At 33.5% G+C, this 17,590-nt stretch overlaps 1 protein-coding gene across 1 annotated transcript in view; it reads left to right on the top strand.

Moving 5' to 3' along the window:
* Positions 1 to 805: 805 nt before the first annotated feature.
* Fpps (Farnesyl pyrophosphate synthase) overlaps positions 806 to 17,590 on the top strand; it is an 85,477-nt gene continuing 68,692 nt past the window's right edge. The window contains exon 1 of the mRNA XM_085808377.1: positions 806 to 1,065. Within this exon, the coding sequence (XP_085664503.1) occupies positions 893 to 1,065 (173 nt within the window). The 5' untranslated portion in view covers positions 806 to 892. The remainder of the gene's footprint in view (positions 1,066 to 17,590) is intronic.

Consider the following 17,590-nt stretch of genomic DNA (forward strand, 5'->3'; position numbering starts at 1 on the left):
TAACCGTGCAGACCAGACCAGACCAGACTTATCTGCCATATGACACTCTGTCAGTCCCAATTCTGGGAGTTCGCTCTGGGATAAAGTGAGTCTCTTGGACTAAAAACACGTCAATATCGTGCTTTGCTATAAAGTCCCGTACTTCATGGATTTTACTGTACAAGCCATTTGCATTCCATGTACAAATGAATAAAGATCTTTTGGCAATATAACTTTTTTACGTTGTGAGTTGAATTTTAGGCCGAAAGATTAGCCGAATTAGTCTGAAAGCCCAATATAGCTTTCATAAAGGTAAAAAGTTCTCATTAAGGCATCTCTACTGTAAAGGTTTCTGGTGTCTACCGTAGACACGATCGCCTTCGCTTGTGAAGTCACAAATCGGTGAGCAGGCCTTGTATATCTAGTTGGCCTTGGTTGAATTTTGTACACTTCTGAAGAGATTATACGCGGTCATCAGTAAATAATCTTGGGCATGAGGAATTTCGAAATCATGATGTAGCTGTTGATTTCTGACAAACCACTGGGAATTTATTAGGCTTCTAAGGATTTAATTTTGGGTAGCGCCTAAACCTAATCTCGTTCGGTAACCATCTCAATTTACATAACTATGATTTTGATGTTTAACTTTAATGAATGGCGAAAATAATTAATTTTCGTTTACCGAAAATGATGAATATGAAATTAAGAGGAAATAATGAAATATATATACAAGAAATTATTAACTGAAAATATGCCAAGAGAAATTTTCGGTGGAATAGGGAAATAAATCAAGTAATAGGGAAAAATAAGAAAGTTCTACTTCCCATTTTTTGAATTCCGAATTGTTTCGAATTCGGACGTGTAAGTTGTTCACATACACGTCGTTTGGTGTAAGTATTGCAAATATATCGGTATGTCGTTTCTAAGGCCGGTATGTAATGTACTTAATTCTTTTAGGAAGCAATCGTCTTTCATGATGTCATCTTGGCATCAAATTTTAAAATTTCATTCGCTGAAGTTGCCAAGACGAGATATAAAAATAGCTGCAAATTACAATTTCTTTTGTGGACACTGTGCAACATCCATGTAAGTTTTTGAACTAATAATTTTAAAAGTATGGTAGTATGTTATTCCTGAATTGAAATAGTGTGAAATGTCAGTAATATCTGTCGATGCGGTTTATTTGCATTGGTGAAATAGTCATGCATCCATTGAGTGTTTTGCATGAATTAACTAACTAATGAATTTGTCTGTCTCATTAAAAATTCTTACAGTTGCTTACATTTATTTTCGAAATCCTGTGTTTTTCATTTTTTAAAAAATATTAGTTACTCAATATTTGAGAATGGATTTTATTTTTCTTTCACGTATACTGTGATCATCTCTCTTAAAACCCGCTTGTTTTCGAAAAAGCTATTGGAAACACTTTTGGTTAAAAAAAAAAAAAAAAAAAAAAAAAAAGAAAAGAGTTTAGTCAAAATGTTCCGAAAATAAAATACGTATTTGGACACTTAGCTCATGTTTAATAAAGCCATAAAAATAATGGTATTTTCAGTACTTCATTAGCTATCTTTTAACTTAAATTACACTTTTCATGCAATTCATATGGATTTAACTGTTTTTTCAAGTAGGAATGTTTGCCTCTAGTGTAGAATTAGGTGACCCTTCTTTGATTGGCGACAAATTTTGTTCAGTTTTGGTGATGAAATCCCATTTCTGGTTACCATGATAGTTTTAACTTGGTTTGAGCTTCCTGATTTTTTTTAAAGTGAAAATAGATTGATGAGTACATGGACAAAGTCAAGGCAGTGCGCAATACGGAGTTTGTGCAATTCTTCATTCAAATGTTTTTTAATGTGAAAACAAATCGATGTATACATGGACACTGAGTTTGCAATTCTTTGACTTCTTATTTTGATTTTGTGTAGTGGCCATTTTGAAGTTGTGCCTTCCTGGCACTGATCTTGGCGTCAAAAAAAACAAAGGCCACCCAATTGTAAACTGTTACCAAATGTTCCATTCCTTTATAAGAATAGCTTTAAATAGAGCTTGCAAAGAAATGTTATGTTTACTTATTCATTTCTTCAACTCATTTGATAAATATTCAATGTGATTGTAGTCCGAAGAAACTGGAAAAGTTTGGAAAACTTCAGGAGAGTTTTATAATAACCATCAGCAAACATTCAGGGCTGTATGTTTAGGATCATTATCCTGATGGAATTTGAATTTATTATGTATTCTAAGTTTTGTTAAGAATATTTATATGTTTATACTGATCAACATTATTTTCTATAAAAATTTCTCATCTGAGAGGCAATGAAGCATACACAAACCACTACACTTCCATTTTCATGCTTAATGGTAGGGTTTTCGGATTTAGTTCTTCATTTGACTTTTACCTTGCAACAATTCATCCATCGAACCCAAATATCTTAAATTTGACTCGTCTGCAACTGTACCATTATTTAACTGGGATAAATCTTTGCTTACAATGGATTTTGTGAATACCAGGTGTACTTTCATCATTTTATTGCTGATTGCTCATGGTACCCACATGTTCTAATGACTTTTCTAACAGTTTCACGGTTGACTTTTATTACAAACAATGCATCTAAATCTGCTGAAAATTTTATGTCACTAAATTTTAGGTTTTGACTTCTTATAGGTACTTCTTTTCGATTCTTTCCTGTTATCTTGGACTGTGGTTCGGACTTCAGTGCATTTTGAATAGTTTCACATAATTTCCATCATTTTTAGTTTATTGCTTTGCATCTGGGATTTTTTTAATATTTAGAATGCTTTTATCTATCATCTTTAAAATCATGAATAGTTAAATTTCGAATAAAGCTTATTAATTTGTAATGTCTAAGCGTGTTTGCTTCAGATATGAAAGTATTAATATATTTTGCTAAGCAAGTAATAATTTACAAATGCAGATGATTGCGATATATTTTTATTTAAAACAAAAAAAGTGACAAAGAACATGGTTAGAACTTTCTCAAGCATCTCAACAAAACTCTCTAGCATTAGAGTTATTATGCGAGTTACGGATTAATACTTTTGAAGTAAATAATTTTATTGCAAAAAATATTTTGATGATATTTATTTTGCAACAAAAATGTCTTAAAATAGAGAAATAATTTCAAGTCAGTTTAATATTCAATTATTTCATTATTTAGTACAAGATGTATGCAAATAAATTTTAAAAATACTAGTGTTGAAAAACAAATGTAAGCTGTTCTATAGGTTGTATAGAAGAATTTTTATGGGGGTTGGCAGTGTCAGCTTATTTCTTAAATTTAAAGGAAATCTGGTTATTTAATTTGTTATGATTTTATTGATGAGTATATTAACATTGTTGCGTTCTGCGGGTTTGTGGATTTGGAGTGACAATACTTGATGAAGAATCAAAACACAATTTATTCGGCAGTATTACATAGGACAGTTCCAGAGACACGTTACAGTCATTGAAAAACTATGATGAACACACTAAAACAGTCAGCAACACAGCTTTCAGACTGTCAGGCTATAATGGTGAAGACAGCTTCATGGTAAAGCACTTAAGTACAGCTGCCAACTTGGTCCATTGCTCTCATGCTAATCTCTGAACTTAAAGTGCTTCTATAGTACAGAGTTCGAGATCCGGACGTTCAATATCCAGAATGATCTAAAATCTGGACCTCAAAACCGTCAACAACTTTTTTTCTCAATGCTTTACATATGCGCATTTGATTTTTCCCCCCCCCTGCAGATAAAACATGTGGAGTGTCCCGATTCTTAATTTCCCTTCAGCACTAAATAAATACCTCGTTATTGAATAAACAATAATTTAGCATAAATTTTTGTGATCAATAATTTGTCTCCGTAGCTGCATATCTGCTTGGCATACATCTCAAAACGAAGTATTCTAGATAAAAACATCGTTGAATTTATACTTACTAATATTTTATATCCCTGATGCCAACCTGGCGAATCACAATTTATTATATTTTGCTTTCATCACCGCATATTTATCAATACATGACGAATTGAGTAATGACTCATGCAGCGATGCCCAAACAATTTTTTTTTTTACATCAGTAATTTTACAAACAAAGAGTATAGCAACCTTTTATGTGGACATTATGCTTGGCAATAATTACAGATTAATTACAGTTAAATGTACTAAAAAATATTGACGAGGGAAAATTTAACAAAAATATCTTTCCATATGCTAAAAGTAGATTTTGTTAATGATAATCATAGACTAAATTAATGCTATTTGAATGAAGACTCGTTTGTTTTTCACATATACCCAGAACCAGCGCTAGAGCTCGTATGGCCCCACCAGGTGGCAGAATTTGGGACAAGATTTTTTTAATTTAGAGAAGACCAAGCAGCAAAATTAAAGGGGAAAATATTTTTAGAATTTAGGGAAAGCACTGGGGTGCAAAAATTTAGAACTTAGGGAAGCTCTTGGTAGCATTTAGGATCCGCAGAGACTGCAACAGGCGGTAGGATATCTTGTGCCTTCCCTCGATAAGCTTTAAGTATATGTGGGAATTGATTTATTCAGGATTCAGATAAGCCTTAAGCATGTGCAAGGAATACATGTAAGTATAATAAATAACTAAACTAGTACAATCAGGCTTAATTCTCTCGGTCTTCGAAAAAGCAAGACAAAATTTAGCGGAACAGCTTGTCTTTCATCCCCAGTCTCATGATGTATAACAATAATGTATTGTGGATGCTGTTAAGCGAGGCTAAAAGTATACTTTACCGATTCCAAGGAATTTCAGCCAGTATAGCAGATTGCACTATTCCTTACCTTTCTGATTTTATCCAACTTAACCCGGGAGGAGAAGTCGCGCGGGGCACAGAGTCACCCCATACGTCAAAAATCAACAATCCTAACCGAAAATATTTCATTTTAATGAATCATCCTTTTAGTATCCTCCTGTTTGACACTCCCCTTGGAATGTGTATTGTTATTTTTGCTTGTTTTTCTTTTCTGCGAGAGAAGCAATCGTTTCTTGGAATCCATGAGGGAATGGGGTGACTGAGTCACCCCGTGCGACCGTTACTGCTTCGAAATTTTTCATTAGTAGAAGTTTAGCTTCGTGCTCTCGAGTGTTGCCATTGTGGTTCTGTTGGATTATTTGATAGATAATGGTTTACAAATGTAAATTTACCGAACATGAAAAAGAGATGGAATGTTTGAGAAGTGTATTAGATGAAGTTGAGTCTTCTGAAGGAGAAATTGATCAAGATAGTAAAAATAAACCTGAAAGAAATATACAGTTCTCACAACAGCCAAAGAAAATTTGAGCAGAATGATGAAGACGACGGAAATCCTAATTTAGTAAAAAGTATTTTTACTAGCAAAAATAAGAGTTTGGCGGAATGGAAAACCAAATCAAAAAGTGAAAAAGGTCTCAAATTATAATAACTCATTTAGCAGGATTAAAAGAAACTGCACGCAATATAAAGGAGCTTCTAGAAAGTTGAGAATTGTTTTTCAATGCTAAAATGATACAATCCATTGTAGAGTGTACAAATATTTATATTGGAAAAATATTACGACAAATGATGTGGAAATTAGAGCACTTTTTGGGCTTTTACATCTGTACGGCTTGCATAAATCATCACATAAAAATACGCAAGATTTGTGGGCTACTGAAAATTAAAACAGGCATTGCAATTTTACGGAACACAATGTCATATGAAAGATTTAAATTTCTTCTCAGGTGTCTACGGTTAGACAATGTGACCAATCGTGAAGCTCGGAAAAAATTGGACAAACTGGCGGCTGCGAGAGAATTTTTTACCGATTTCAATGAAAATTGCCAAAAGATATACCTTATTGGTAAATATGTTACTATCAAAGAAAAATTAGAGAAATTTCTAGGGCGGTGTTCCTTTCGTCAATATATACCCAGCAACCCATCGAAGTATGGAATCAAAATATTTGCCTTAGTAGATTCAAGAACTTTCTGCAGCTATAACATGCAGATATACACAAGACAACAGTCGGAAGGTCCCTTTAGATTTGAAAATTCTTCATTTGAAATTACAAAACGCCTGTGCACCCCTTTGTTTGGGCAGAAATGTAACAATGGATAATTGGTATACGAGTTATCCTCTAGCAAAAGAACTTTTGTCAAAGAAGTTAACTATTGTAGGAACCCTGAACAGAAACAAGGCTGAAATTCCCACCAAGTTTGTCCAAACAAAAACTAGAAACGGTTATTTATCTATATTTGGGTTCTAAAAGAATGCGACAATAGTATCGTATGTGCCTAAAAAATCAAAATGTGTAGTTTTGTTATCTACAATGCATTGCGATGATGCCATTGATAAAAGTGATGATACGAAGAAACCAGAAATAATTTACTTTCATAATGCAACAAAAGGTGGTGTAAATAAAGTTGATGAAATGTTATCGTTATATTCGACATCTCGAAAAACCAACAGATGGCCGATGGTCGTCTTTTACTGTGTTGAACGTCACTGCAATAAATACCCGAGTTGCTTTATTCCCAACAAAGACCCCTCCCTTACAATATGGAAATAGTAGAAAATTCCTAAAAAATTTGGCTATATCTCTTATACAGCGCCTTACATAGAGATTACAAAAAATATGTCAATGTTTCCTAAAGTGGTTCGTGAAAGCATTGATAATGCGACTTCTAGTGTATCAGAAGAACACCCATCAAAGAAACCAAAACTCGACAAAGGCCGACATGCTATGTGTCCAAGATCCAAAGACAATAAAACTACAATTTCTTGCAAAATATGTGATAATTTTTCATGTAAAATTCATTCTTCCTATGTTTGCCAGAAGTGTATGTTAGCTTCTGACTCCTGATTAGGTATATACTTATTTTGAATGGATTTTTTTCTTAAGTATTGAAATAAGTTTCTTAAGTAAAGAAGTATAGTTTCTAAATGAAATAGTGCAATTATTGTTTATAATCAAACGATTTCTATAAAATATATAACACATTTTCCTAATGAAACTGATTGGGGTGACGCTGTCACCCCGTGCGATCTTCAACGTCAGTGTTGGGTGCGCGCCTTCTGCCAGGTTAATTACCTTTTGCAGGCTGTTTTTATTACAGCAATTTGACAAAAATTAAAGTTTCAACTTTCGATCATGTTGAAAAGAGTTTCGAATTCTGGAGCTGCAACAGGATATACAAAGCGAAAGCATGTTTTGATGTCCATTAAACAAAAAATAAAATTGCTGCAAAAAATGGATAAAGGTATATCCGTCTCAAAATTATGAGAAGAGTATGGCATTGGAAAGTCAGTTGTATATGACACAAGAAAACAGAAAAGGGAATTTTTTGTGGATTCTGACATCCCGCCTGCAACGAATCACAGAAAAATTTTTCATTATGCTAAAACTGAAGATCATGATGAAGTGATAATTGAAGGGGGTCAGACAGCATCGCAGCAAGGGTGTGCTATTGAGGGGTGACATGCTAATGGCACAAGTTAAAATACAGTTAGGAGTCGTTAATCCGGACTCGTCGGGACTTCGGCGATTCCGGATTATCGAATAGACCATCACTTTAAATCTGGTAAGATGGCATGCAGAAATTATAAAATTAAAAATATGAAACTGTTATTTATGAAATAAAGAACAATTATGATCTAAAGGGTATCAAAATTTACAAAAAAAAAAAAAAAAAAAGCTTAATATTTATTTGTTTACTTTATTAAACATTTCTTTTAATTTAAGTTGCTTTGTTTTATGTGATAATACTTTCTCTTTAATTCTATAAACAGACATAATTTCTTCTTCAAATACAAAGTTCCGCTGTTCAAGTCCTATAATTGCTGTGTCGAGAATACCGACTATTTTGTCAATCGAAATTTTTTCGTTTTCAATAACCTCTCTGACACTTTCTTCACTATCGGAAGTGGTACGTCGAAACATGCTTTCACTTTGTAGATCCTTTGGCAGCTCCAGAATAGGAAACTCTTTTTGACATAATCGAAAGTTCAAGCTTACTTTTTATAAAATTGCTCTAAGGCTGCTATCACATGTCGGTTTGTTTCGGAAGAACAACTGTTTGGAACAATTTTTCTTCTTTGTCACAACAGCCAATCAAAACATATCGCTTTGGGGTTAATGCAGGGAAAACTGGTTTCCCACTACAAACAAGCTGATAGCAATCGAAGCTGATAGCTGATTGGTTGAAAACAAACAACCTGCAATTTTTTTGGAAAGGAAGGAAAAAGTCGCACGTCTTTCTTTCAATAGTAAACCAGGCAGAAAAATTGTCCGAAACAGTTGTTCGTGTGAAACAAATGCCGTGTGATATGGGCCTAACAGTCTGCAAAAAATAATAAGCCAGATCCAGTTAGAAGATTAAGGAACAACTCAATCTGCAACATTAACTGAAATAGATAATTAAATAATTTTAGCCTAGCTTATACCATCCGTTATACATTAAACGTGCATTCGTAAATGTATTATGTGTATGCGTAAACGTATATGTGCATGCGTAAAGGTATTATGCGCATGCGTGAATGCATTATGCATTGACGCATATGCAGAAAGTTTGTAGCTTTGAGGTCCGGTTATAGATCATTCCGGATTATGGACGCCTGGATTAAAAACTTTGTACTGTATATTGTGTGTGTCTGTATTGATAAGTAATGCATGACCATGTCAAAAAGCAACTATGTTTGTTATTTATTGATACATGTTAGTTATTGTATATTTTTTAGACTCCTGATTATCCGTGCTAATTAATGGGTAAAATCAGAAAACATGCTTAATTCAAAATGGGCAAATAAAATTGTAATTAATGCTTGGTTAGTATAAATTTGAATTTGGTTTATTCTCCCATAAAATCTAATGACTTGTCTATACTTTTCATTGCAGTTCTGTTTCCACATTTGCTTTTTCACGATCATCTTTATTTTCCTAGCTACTTTTTATATTATTGCATCAAGAATCTCTTGGTGTGATAAAATCCTGTAGGCTGTTAGTAAAGGTGCCCTCAAACTTTAAAAAACAGAAATAATTTCAACAAAGCCTGGTTACCCTGCCTTTCCATTTACAACAAAATCTTGTTTTATGATATCAGGTTGAGTTTTCTCACCAATGATTTAGCGAAATTTTAAACTTAATTGCAAAAGTTAGCAATTAATTTTACTATGTCTAAAATTGTGAGTTTCCTTTACAACAGCTTCATTTTTGTTAATTAGAAGCTGAGAATGCGTTTGGGGAATAATCACAGAGTATTGGAAATCCGCTGTACTTATTCTCTATGAAGTTTTGTTGTGAAAAATTACATTTGTCGATAAATTATGAAAATATTCCAGAGAATAAATTTAAAAATCAAGTATTTATTTTCAGACTCGTTACTGGGAGACTGGCTTCTGTGGATTTCGAATGAAACTAAAAGTGCAATCAACATTTTGTAAATCATTGTAATTAGCATTATTAAATTTGATTTCATCATGAGATTGACATGATTAAATTATTGCAAACATGCTGTATTATATGTCCATATAATTTTGGCTGTCGGGAAATTGCATTGAAATGCAGAAAGTGTATTTGATGAAAATTTAGAGATGCCTAGAATTTAGATAGTAACAAAAAGATTGTTTGTAATGGAAGAAAATTGCGTGATTTAGTGAAATTAAAGTTTAAGAATTGGAGCTTTATTAAAAGAAAATCAATATTTTGTGCCGTTAAATTTTGTTCTGAGGAATTCATTTAATGTAAGTATCAGAGATTAAATGTTAAATTATTTCCAGAATTTTCTAAGTTTGATATTATAAAAATTTAGTGTTTTGCTTTCTAATCAGCAGGTTAGTATATCTTCTAATTGCTTCAGTGCATATATATGTTGATGTTACACACTAACCAAGAAATTTATTAATCATTATAATGCTTAATATAAAAATGTTTAATGTAAAATTCATCATCATAGCTTTTTTCTTATGCCATACTTTCCATGCTTAAGCATATCTGCTAATGGAACCTGCAGAAGTTTTGGCTACAAATGCATTTTAAATATGATTGTTTTCCTGCATTGAATGCAATGATGAACTAAGGTAACAAGGTTTATTTTAACTCATTGATCATGGATTAAATAATAATAACAACAATTATAACTTAAGGTTTATATAAAAGCCTCTCAGCTTAAAAATATACCTTAAAATGCCAAATTCACTAAGCAACTATAATTGCAAACTTTGAGTTGTCATACTAAACATAAAATAATAAACACCTGCAAAATAATATAAATACTGCAAAATTCAAAATTTCTGTTTTCTAAATATTGTTGCATCATACATGTTTATGGATTTGGAATGATTGACGAGAATACTTGATGAAGAATCAAAGCACAGTTAGCCTTTATTACTCAGAACAGTTCCAAAAATATGTTTACGGTCATCGAAAAACTGCAACAAACACGTTGAAACAATCAGCAACACGCCCTTCTGGCTGTCGGGCTATAGCAGTGAAGACAGCTTCACAGCAAAACACTAAATATAGCTCCCGACTTTGTTGATCGCTGTCGAAGCTCAACACACTGAAGATACTCTTCAGAATAAAACTCATGATACACTGCTACTCCACATACAGTCAGGGTTTATGTATCTTTTGACCTGCCTTTGAGAACATTCTGGGGCAAACTGATTAGAATTCGTTCCAAAATGTTCTTGCTCCGTCTGTGGGATATTGCCAATATTGTGTGATAGCGCACCAAATCTGGCATCCCTGCCTCTCCTTGCTATTTTCTAACCCGCTTTGTGGGGAAGCTATCTTACCGCGGCTGGGAATTTTCTAATAATATGCCATTCTAGAATAAGTGCATGCAAGATAGGTTTTTAAGGAGAAATTGCGAGAGGTAAAAGTATCTGTTGTACTTAGAAAGGTAAAGTAAAAATTGCAAAATTTACTGAATGTCATTTGCTGAAACTAATCATATTTGTGATAAAATAATTAATATATTAAATATTGATAGCTCTTTTTTAAACTAAGTAAAAACTAAATATGTCAATATATTTTTTGAATACAAATCTTGAATAAGAAAGTTGCTTATATATTATCCACTGTTGAGAAGTTCTGCTGAAATCAAATTGCGGTGCGCTGACATGATGCTGAATTCACTTTTTTTCTCTTAAACATTTCTAGCAATTTGTAATGGACATTGTTTTATTGAAATATTTATCAAGGAATGTGTTGAATGAAGGGTATGGTTTTGGGGTATATAATTTCCCTGCCTGTGGTTAATGATGAGAGTATCATTAATTCCAGTCTGAGATCACCCATCATATCCATTGGTGCCCAGATCATTATATCTGGCAGTCATCCAGTATGCTGCAGGATAATGCAGTCTGGAAGATGGCATTCACCCCTGTGGTGTCAAACCTGTACTTGACCATTGTTGTTCTCCAGTTTGAAGAAGAATTCGTTAGAAAAACGTGATCTGTTGTCAATTATATGCCAGTGACTGTGTTGAATAAGCTTATTGTAGCCACAAACACTCATTTTGCATTAGGAGAATACTGCACAATTGAAGTACATGTAGTAGTAGAAGTTGCCAAACTGTTAACTAATACACCTATATCAGTACTCTAATATTGTATCAATTGTTGAGACAGACCTGTATGATTCATCACCCTCATGTGGATGAGGTGTTTGTCATCCTGTGCTGTTCTCACGTTTTGTGGCCTTCTGCAAGTTTTGTGATTAGTCCGGTTCTCATTGCTTCTACACATACATTACTAATGAGGCATTACACCCAATATGAACTGCAGTTTCATAATAGTATTACGTTTTCTTCTTCTGACACCAGTTGTTGCGTTTTTCTTCTCCTTTCACATTCGCACGTATGGGGTATGTGTGGATTTTGAGTGAATAATGACGACACTTGACGAAGTATCGAAACACACTTTATTTACCAATATTTATCAGGATAGCTCCAAAACACTTTTACAGTCGTCGATGAACTACTATAAACACGCTGACACGATCAGCAACACAGCCTCCAGGTTATCAGGCTATCATGGTGGAGACAGATTCACGGTAAAGCACTAGAGTACAGCTCCCGACTCTGCTTGGTCGTTCTCGGAACTGCATGTACTCTCGCGACTCTTAATGCTACAACTCGCGATGCACTCGACGACACACGAGCACAGCTCCTGACTCTTCAGTTCAATCGTTCCCTGAGCTCAACACGCTCTCTTGATGATGCACTAACCGTGATACACTAACAGACTCCTTCGGTGCACTCGACGACCCACTCGGCACTCGCTGCCCGGCTGTCAACTTGATCGACTCCGCACGGACTGACTCGCTAGACGAGACACACACTAACTGACTACGGACCAGCAGGGTTTATATAGCTTTCGGCTTGTGTTCGAGGACATTCTGGGCTAAACCGGTAAGAATTCGTTCCAGAAGGTTCTCCATCCATCCATGGCATATCGTCAATTTTGTTGCCAAATATCGCCAAATGGGCGATTTCTCACCAAATGTGGCAACCCTGCCTTCAATTGCCATTTTATGGCAACCCTAAAACTGCTTTGCATGGAAGCCATCTTACTGCGCCTTGACATTTCATAACAATAGGAAAATCCTTCTTGTAAGTTAATTATTGCCTCCATTCAAACAGCATAATCTGCTTATACAGTCAAAAGTCGTTAATCCGGAATGATATATAATCCGGACCTCAAAGCTACAAGCGAATATGCGTGTGCGCATGTGCATAATACGTTTATGCATGCACGTTTAATGTATAACGGACGGTATAAGCTAAGCTAAAATTATCTAATTCAGTTAATGTTGCAGATTGCGTTGTTCCTTAATCTTTGAATTGGATCCGGCTTATTATTTTTTGCAGACTGTTAGAGCAATTTTATAAAAGTAAGCTTGAACTTTCGATTATGTCAAATAGAATTTCTGATATATATTTACTAATATGTAAAGGATCTACAAAGCGAAAGTATGTTTCGAAGTCCATTAAACAGAAAGTGGAATTGCTGCAAAAATTGGATAAAGGCATATCCTTTGATGATCTAATCATTCCGAAATATGTTTATCAATTTCACGCTGCTCTGCGGGGGAAGGGAAACGACGCGGCGCACAATGATTTGGAAGTTGATTTGTCAGCACTATCCTTATCTTCAGGGCAGATGTTTTTATTTAGCTTATAATTCCTTACTAAATGTAGTATTTCATCTCGATGTACTCCGTCTTTGATATGATTTAAATCAAGTTCCTCGTCATTATAATTCACTTCCGATAGTGAAAAAAGTGACGCAGAGGTTATTGAAAACGAAAAAATTTCAATTGACAAATTAGTCGGTATTCTCGACTCAGCAATTATAGGACTTGAACAGCAGAACTATGTAACTAAATAAGAAATTATGTCTGTTTAATAGAATTAAAGAGAAAGTATTATCACATGAAAGGAAGCAACTTAACTTACATTGAAAGAAATGTTTAATAAAGTAAACAAATAAATATTGAGCTTTTTCTTTTTGTAAATTTTGATACCCTTTAGATCATAATTGTTCTTTATTTCATAAATTACGGTTTCATATTTTTAATTTTATAATTTCTGCAAGCTGTCTTACCAGATTTAAACTGATGATCTATAATCCGGAAAAATCAATAATCCGGAATCGCCGAAGTCTCGACGAGTTCGGATTAACGACTTTTGACTGTATTGAGATCTTTGTCATCGATGAAGAATAGTGACTTCTTGTGAAACATTTATTGCTGATATATAAAAAAACACTACTTTTAGCATTCCATTACAACCTTTTATTTATATGCCTTTCATGACTGATTAGAGCAGGGGCTTTCAACAACGGAGGAGTGTGGTCAGCCTGTTATTTAACTGTTATTTAGTTTAGAAATATAAAAACTTTAATTAAAGTTTTGGTATCTGTGTACGTTTTCTATACTTTTTCTCTTTTAATTTAAAAAACACATTAAAAATAATCAAAATTTAAGTAAATGTATATGTATTTTTTGGCTTTGGGAAAGGAGGGTGAGAAATGATCATCTAGGTAATGCTAAAAGGGGTGCTTGAAATTAAAAAGATTGAGGAGCCACTGGTTTAGAGGCAGTAGCTCAGCCCTCTCATTTTCTTTGATATTGGTAATCTGATCGTTTGTATATCATACTTTGCTTTGCATTTCCTGCAGGTTTCTGTTTATTCTCATGATTCATTCAAGTGTTGCAGTTTTCATAAAAAGGAGTTCAAGACTATACTGAAAATGTGTTTTTAATTTTTCAGTGGTTCGTTTCTGTGTTGAGAGTTACTTACTGTGATGCTTGTAATCTTCTGTTGATGTAGTAGCTGATTTGCAGGTTTTTCTGCCTTTAATTGATACATTAAAAATTATTAATTCTTGCCTTTAATTGTTACTTACTGTGATGTGTGTAACCTTCTGTTGATGTAGTGGCTATTTTGCTGGGTTTTCTGCTGAATCTCAAGCCTTTAGTTTTCTCTTTATTATAGATATACAACCTAGTGTCAGTCATTTCTGAAAGACATTTGAACAAAATATAATTTTCATATAAATTCAGTATATTTAGTTTAAAATCGCACTGCTTTTTTATGCTGTAGGTTGTTTCCTAGAGAAATTTTTGTTTAACCTTATAAGGTATTTCTCCCACCTTCTTAGCATGCCTTCGTAGTATAGTGGTTTGCACGCTGGGCGCATATTCCAGAGGTCTATGGTTCAATTCCTGGCGAGGAGGGCATTGCTCATTTTTCATCACTCCTGCTTTAAAAATAATAACATAAAGTCTCTACAGTGGCGCCCAAACTAAAAGGGTGATGGATGATGTTTCTCCACACCCAGGATTTCGTGAGTTGGCCCCCTAAAAAACCCAGTCTTCCTTTAAAAAGGGGGCGCATATAAGATATTTCTCCTGCCTTATTAACATGCCTTCGTAGTGTAGTGGTCTGCATGCTGGGTGCGTATTCCAGAGGATCGTGGTTCGATTCCCAGTGAGGGCATTGCTCATTTTTCATCACTCCTGCTTTAAAAATATTAACCTAATGTCTTTACAACCTTCAGTTCAGCCTTTTGGAAACTATTGCAGCAATTTGAATAATGTTAATTAGTGTTTTTTTTTTTTTTTTCTTTTTGGTTTTTTTTGTTTCTGTGTACATCTTCTCAATTAACATGAACAATTTAATTATGAATTATAAATCACTGAATAAATACATTACATACATAATTTATTTGAAATATTTAGGCTAGTGGCCTATATGGCAGTAAAAACTTATTTAAATTCTAGACTAAGAGTAAACTTTATTTTTTATATAAAATTAATTCTATGATAAAAATGCCAGCATATATTCTTTTAGAGGAAAAAACATAAGACCATCAGTAATTTAAAAATCTGACTTTATAAAAATTTATCTGTTAAATATTTTTGCCTGACTTTTGTAATGGAACCAATATCGATATATGTTCTTTTTTTTGTATGACTGCCACTTAAAAGCATAAAATTTTGAGCTTTTATTATATAAATTAGTGTTTGTACACCTGTAACCTGTTAAAAGAATACGATTTTGTACTTTCATAACAGATGTTAACTGAGCAAGGAAATTGTGTATGCTTAGTGAGTTATCAAGATCACATCTTTTTCATAAGAGAAAATAATATGCATCACCAAATGATCATTAAGCAGGCTGCTTCTGTGCCTTGTGATGAAACTGTATGATACTAAGCAAAATAATGCTAAAGAGAACTCCTGGAAGAAAGAGCAATTAAAGGCTAAAGTTTTTTAACACTGGTGTAGAATTTAAACAAATTAATATAAAGAACAAATTCTTTCAGTGAAAAAAAAAAAAAAAAAAAAGATTTCTTTCCTGTCTTAAAATCTAAACAGGGCCAAATGAATATTTATTATTTTAATTTAATATTTTTGTCATGCCAAATTTATGACTTTTTAGTTTCTTTTTTGGCTAAAAATATGCTTATTTGGCTAAGGATAAAATTATTTTGTAGATTCATTAAAGCAAATGAAAGTGAAAAAATATTTAGATTCTTTTTTAAAATTCTGTTTGTATTTTATTTTATATTTCTTCTAGTGTAATATACATGGTAAGGATATAGATTTTCTATGGCAGATTAATTGCATGTTGTCCTATAGATTGTTTCTCCAAAAAATAAAATTTAATATCTTAGGTAAGCAAAAGTTCTGCTCATAGTATGGATAAGTCTGTGCAAACAAACTTGCTGCAGTGTTTTGTTGCATATAACTGAAACATCTATTGCATGTTCAGAAATAATCAAATGACATTCCCTCCCCTTTTTTTAATTTCCAAATATTTTAGATATTTGTATGTATTGCGTTTCATAACAACTATTTATAACAAAAATTTGTGATACTTTTTATAACATCTGAATGTATCAGATCTGCTTCTTTATATTTTATTCTTTATTATTCCATGATTTCATATTTGGTATATTACCATGCCATCTGTCAACTGAAAAATATTCTACTCTGATGCCTGTGTAATGTAAAATATCACTTTGTTCAGTAGCTCTGATAAACTTTGGATATATTATTGTGGTGCTGAAAACAAGTCAGTTTCCATGTCATTGTTTGAAGAAGAATTTACCCATTAATGTATTCTGATTATGATTCAATTAAAAATATATGTATAATATAATCCTTCAAGCAATTAAGGGTTTGGGCCTGAAACCTTTAAGTTCCCTAAAATGCCACGAATAAGTGATATTTTCTTGATTATATTCTAAAATGACTCGCACTTCATATGTAAACTCCTTTTCTTCCAATATTCACACTCATCTGTACACACCTTCATCAATACTACTGGTACGATAACATTAATACAATACAGTGTGTTGTGCATTTGGATTTTATTCACCATTCCTCTGGTGCATAATAACTTGCAAGGTTTTGTGCCATTAAAAGTCAGTCAACCAATCAAACAACTTCCAGTATTCATCCAGCTCAAAATTGCACCCATCAGGATCTGGTAGGATTTTTCATGTGTAAAGAATTGAAAAGCTGCCCTCCAAAGTGGAATTTTATTCCCATAATCCTTGGAGAATTAGTACGAATTCAGTTAACTATGAAGAAACCTTATTTTTCAGAATATATACAGGGTGTTTCATAGATCATGGGACAAACTTCGAGGGGTGGTGGAGCGTACTAAAGCATGCATTTTTTTGTAATGTAGGGTCTAAAGTAACAGGTTAAGGCAGGAATGCAAAAAAAACGAAACAAGAGGAAAATGTGTTTATGTACAAAATCAACGCAAAGTGCTTTTTGTAGAAATACAGTATTCACAATAAATGTTTAAAATTGCGACCAGCAGCAGTAGTACATGCTTGGGAACGTCACAGAAGTGATTGACAAACATTTTGAAAAATGACAGGCATTTCCTGCATGCTTGCAGCCGCAATGGATAGTCGTACAATGAAGTCGACCAGTGAATCAATGGGAGTCTCGTAAATGATGCTGTTCAGATGGCCCCATGAAAAAAAAATCCAAGCTGGATAAATCTGGCAAACGGGGTGGCCATCGAATTGAACAACCACGGCCAATCCATCGGCCCAGAAATGTCCCATGTAAGTAATTGCGGACCTGCACGCTGTT

This window comes from Stegodyphus dumicola, chromosome X1, assembly GCF_044657685.1.
Source record: "Stegodyphus dumicola isolate Sdum_Otavi_A_Nest chromosome X1, ASM4465768v1".
NCBI classification, from domain to species: domain Eukaryota; kingdom Metazoa; phylum Arthropoda; class Arachnida; order Araneae; family Eresidae; genus Stegodyphus; species Stegodyphus dumicola.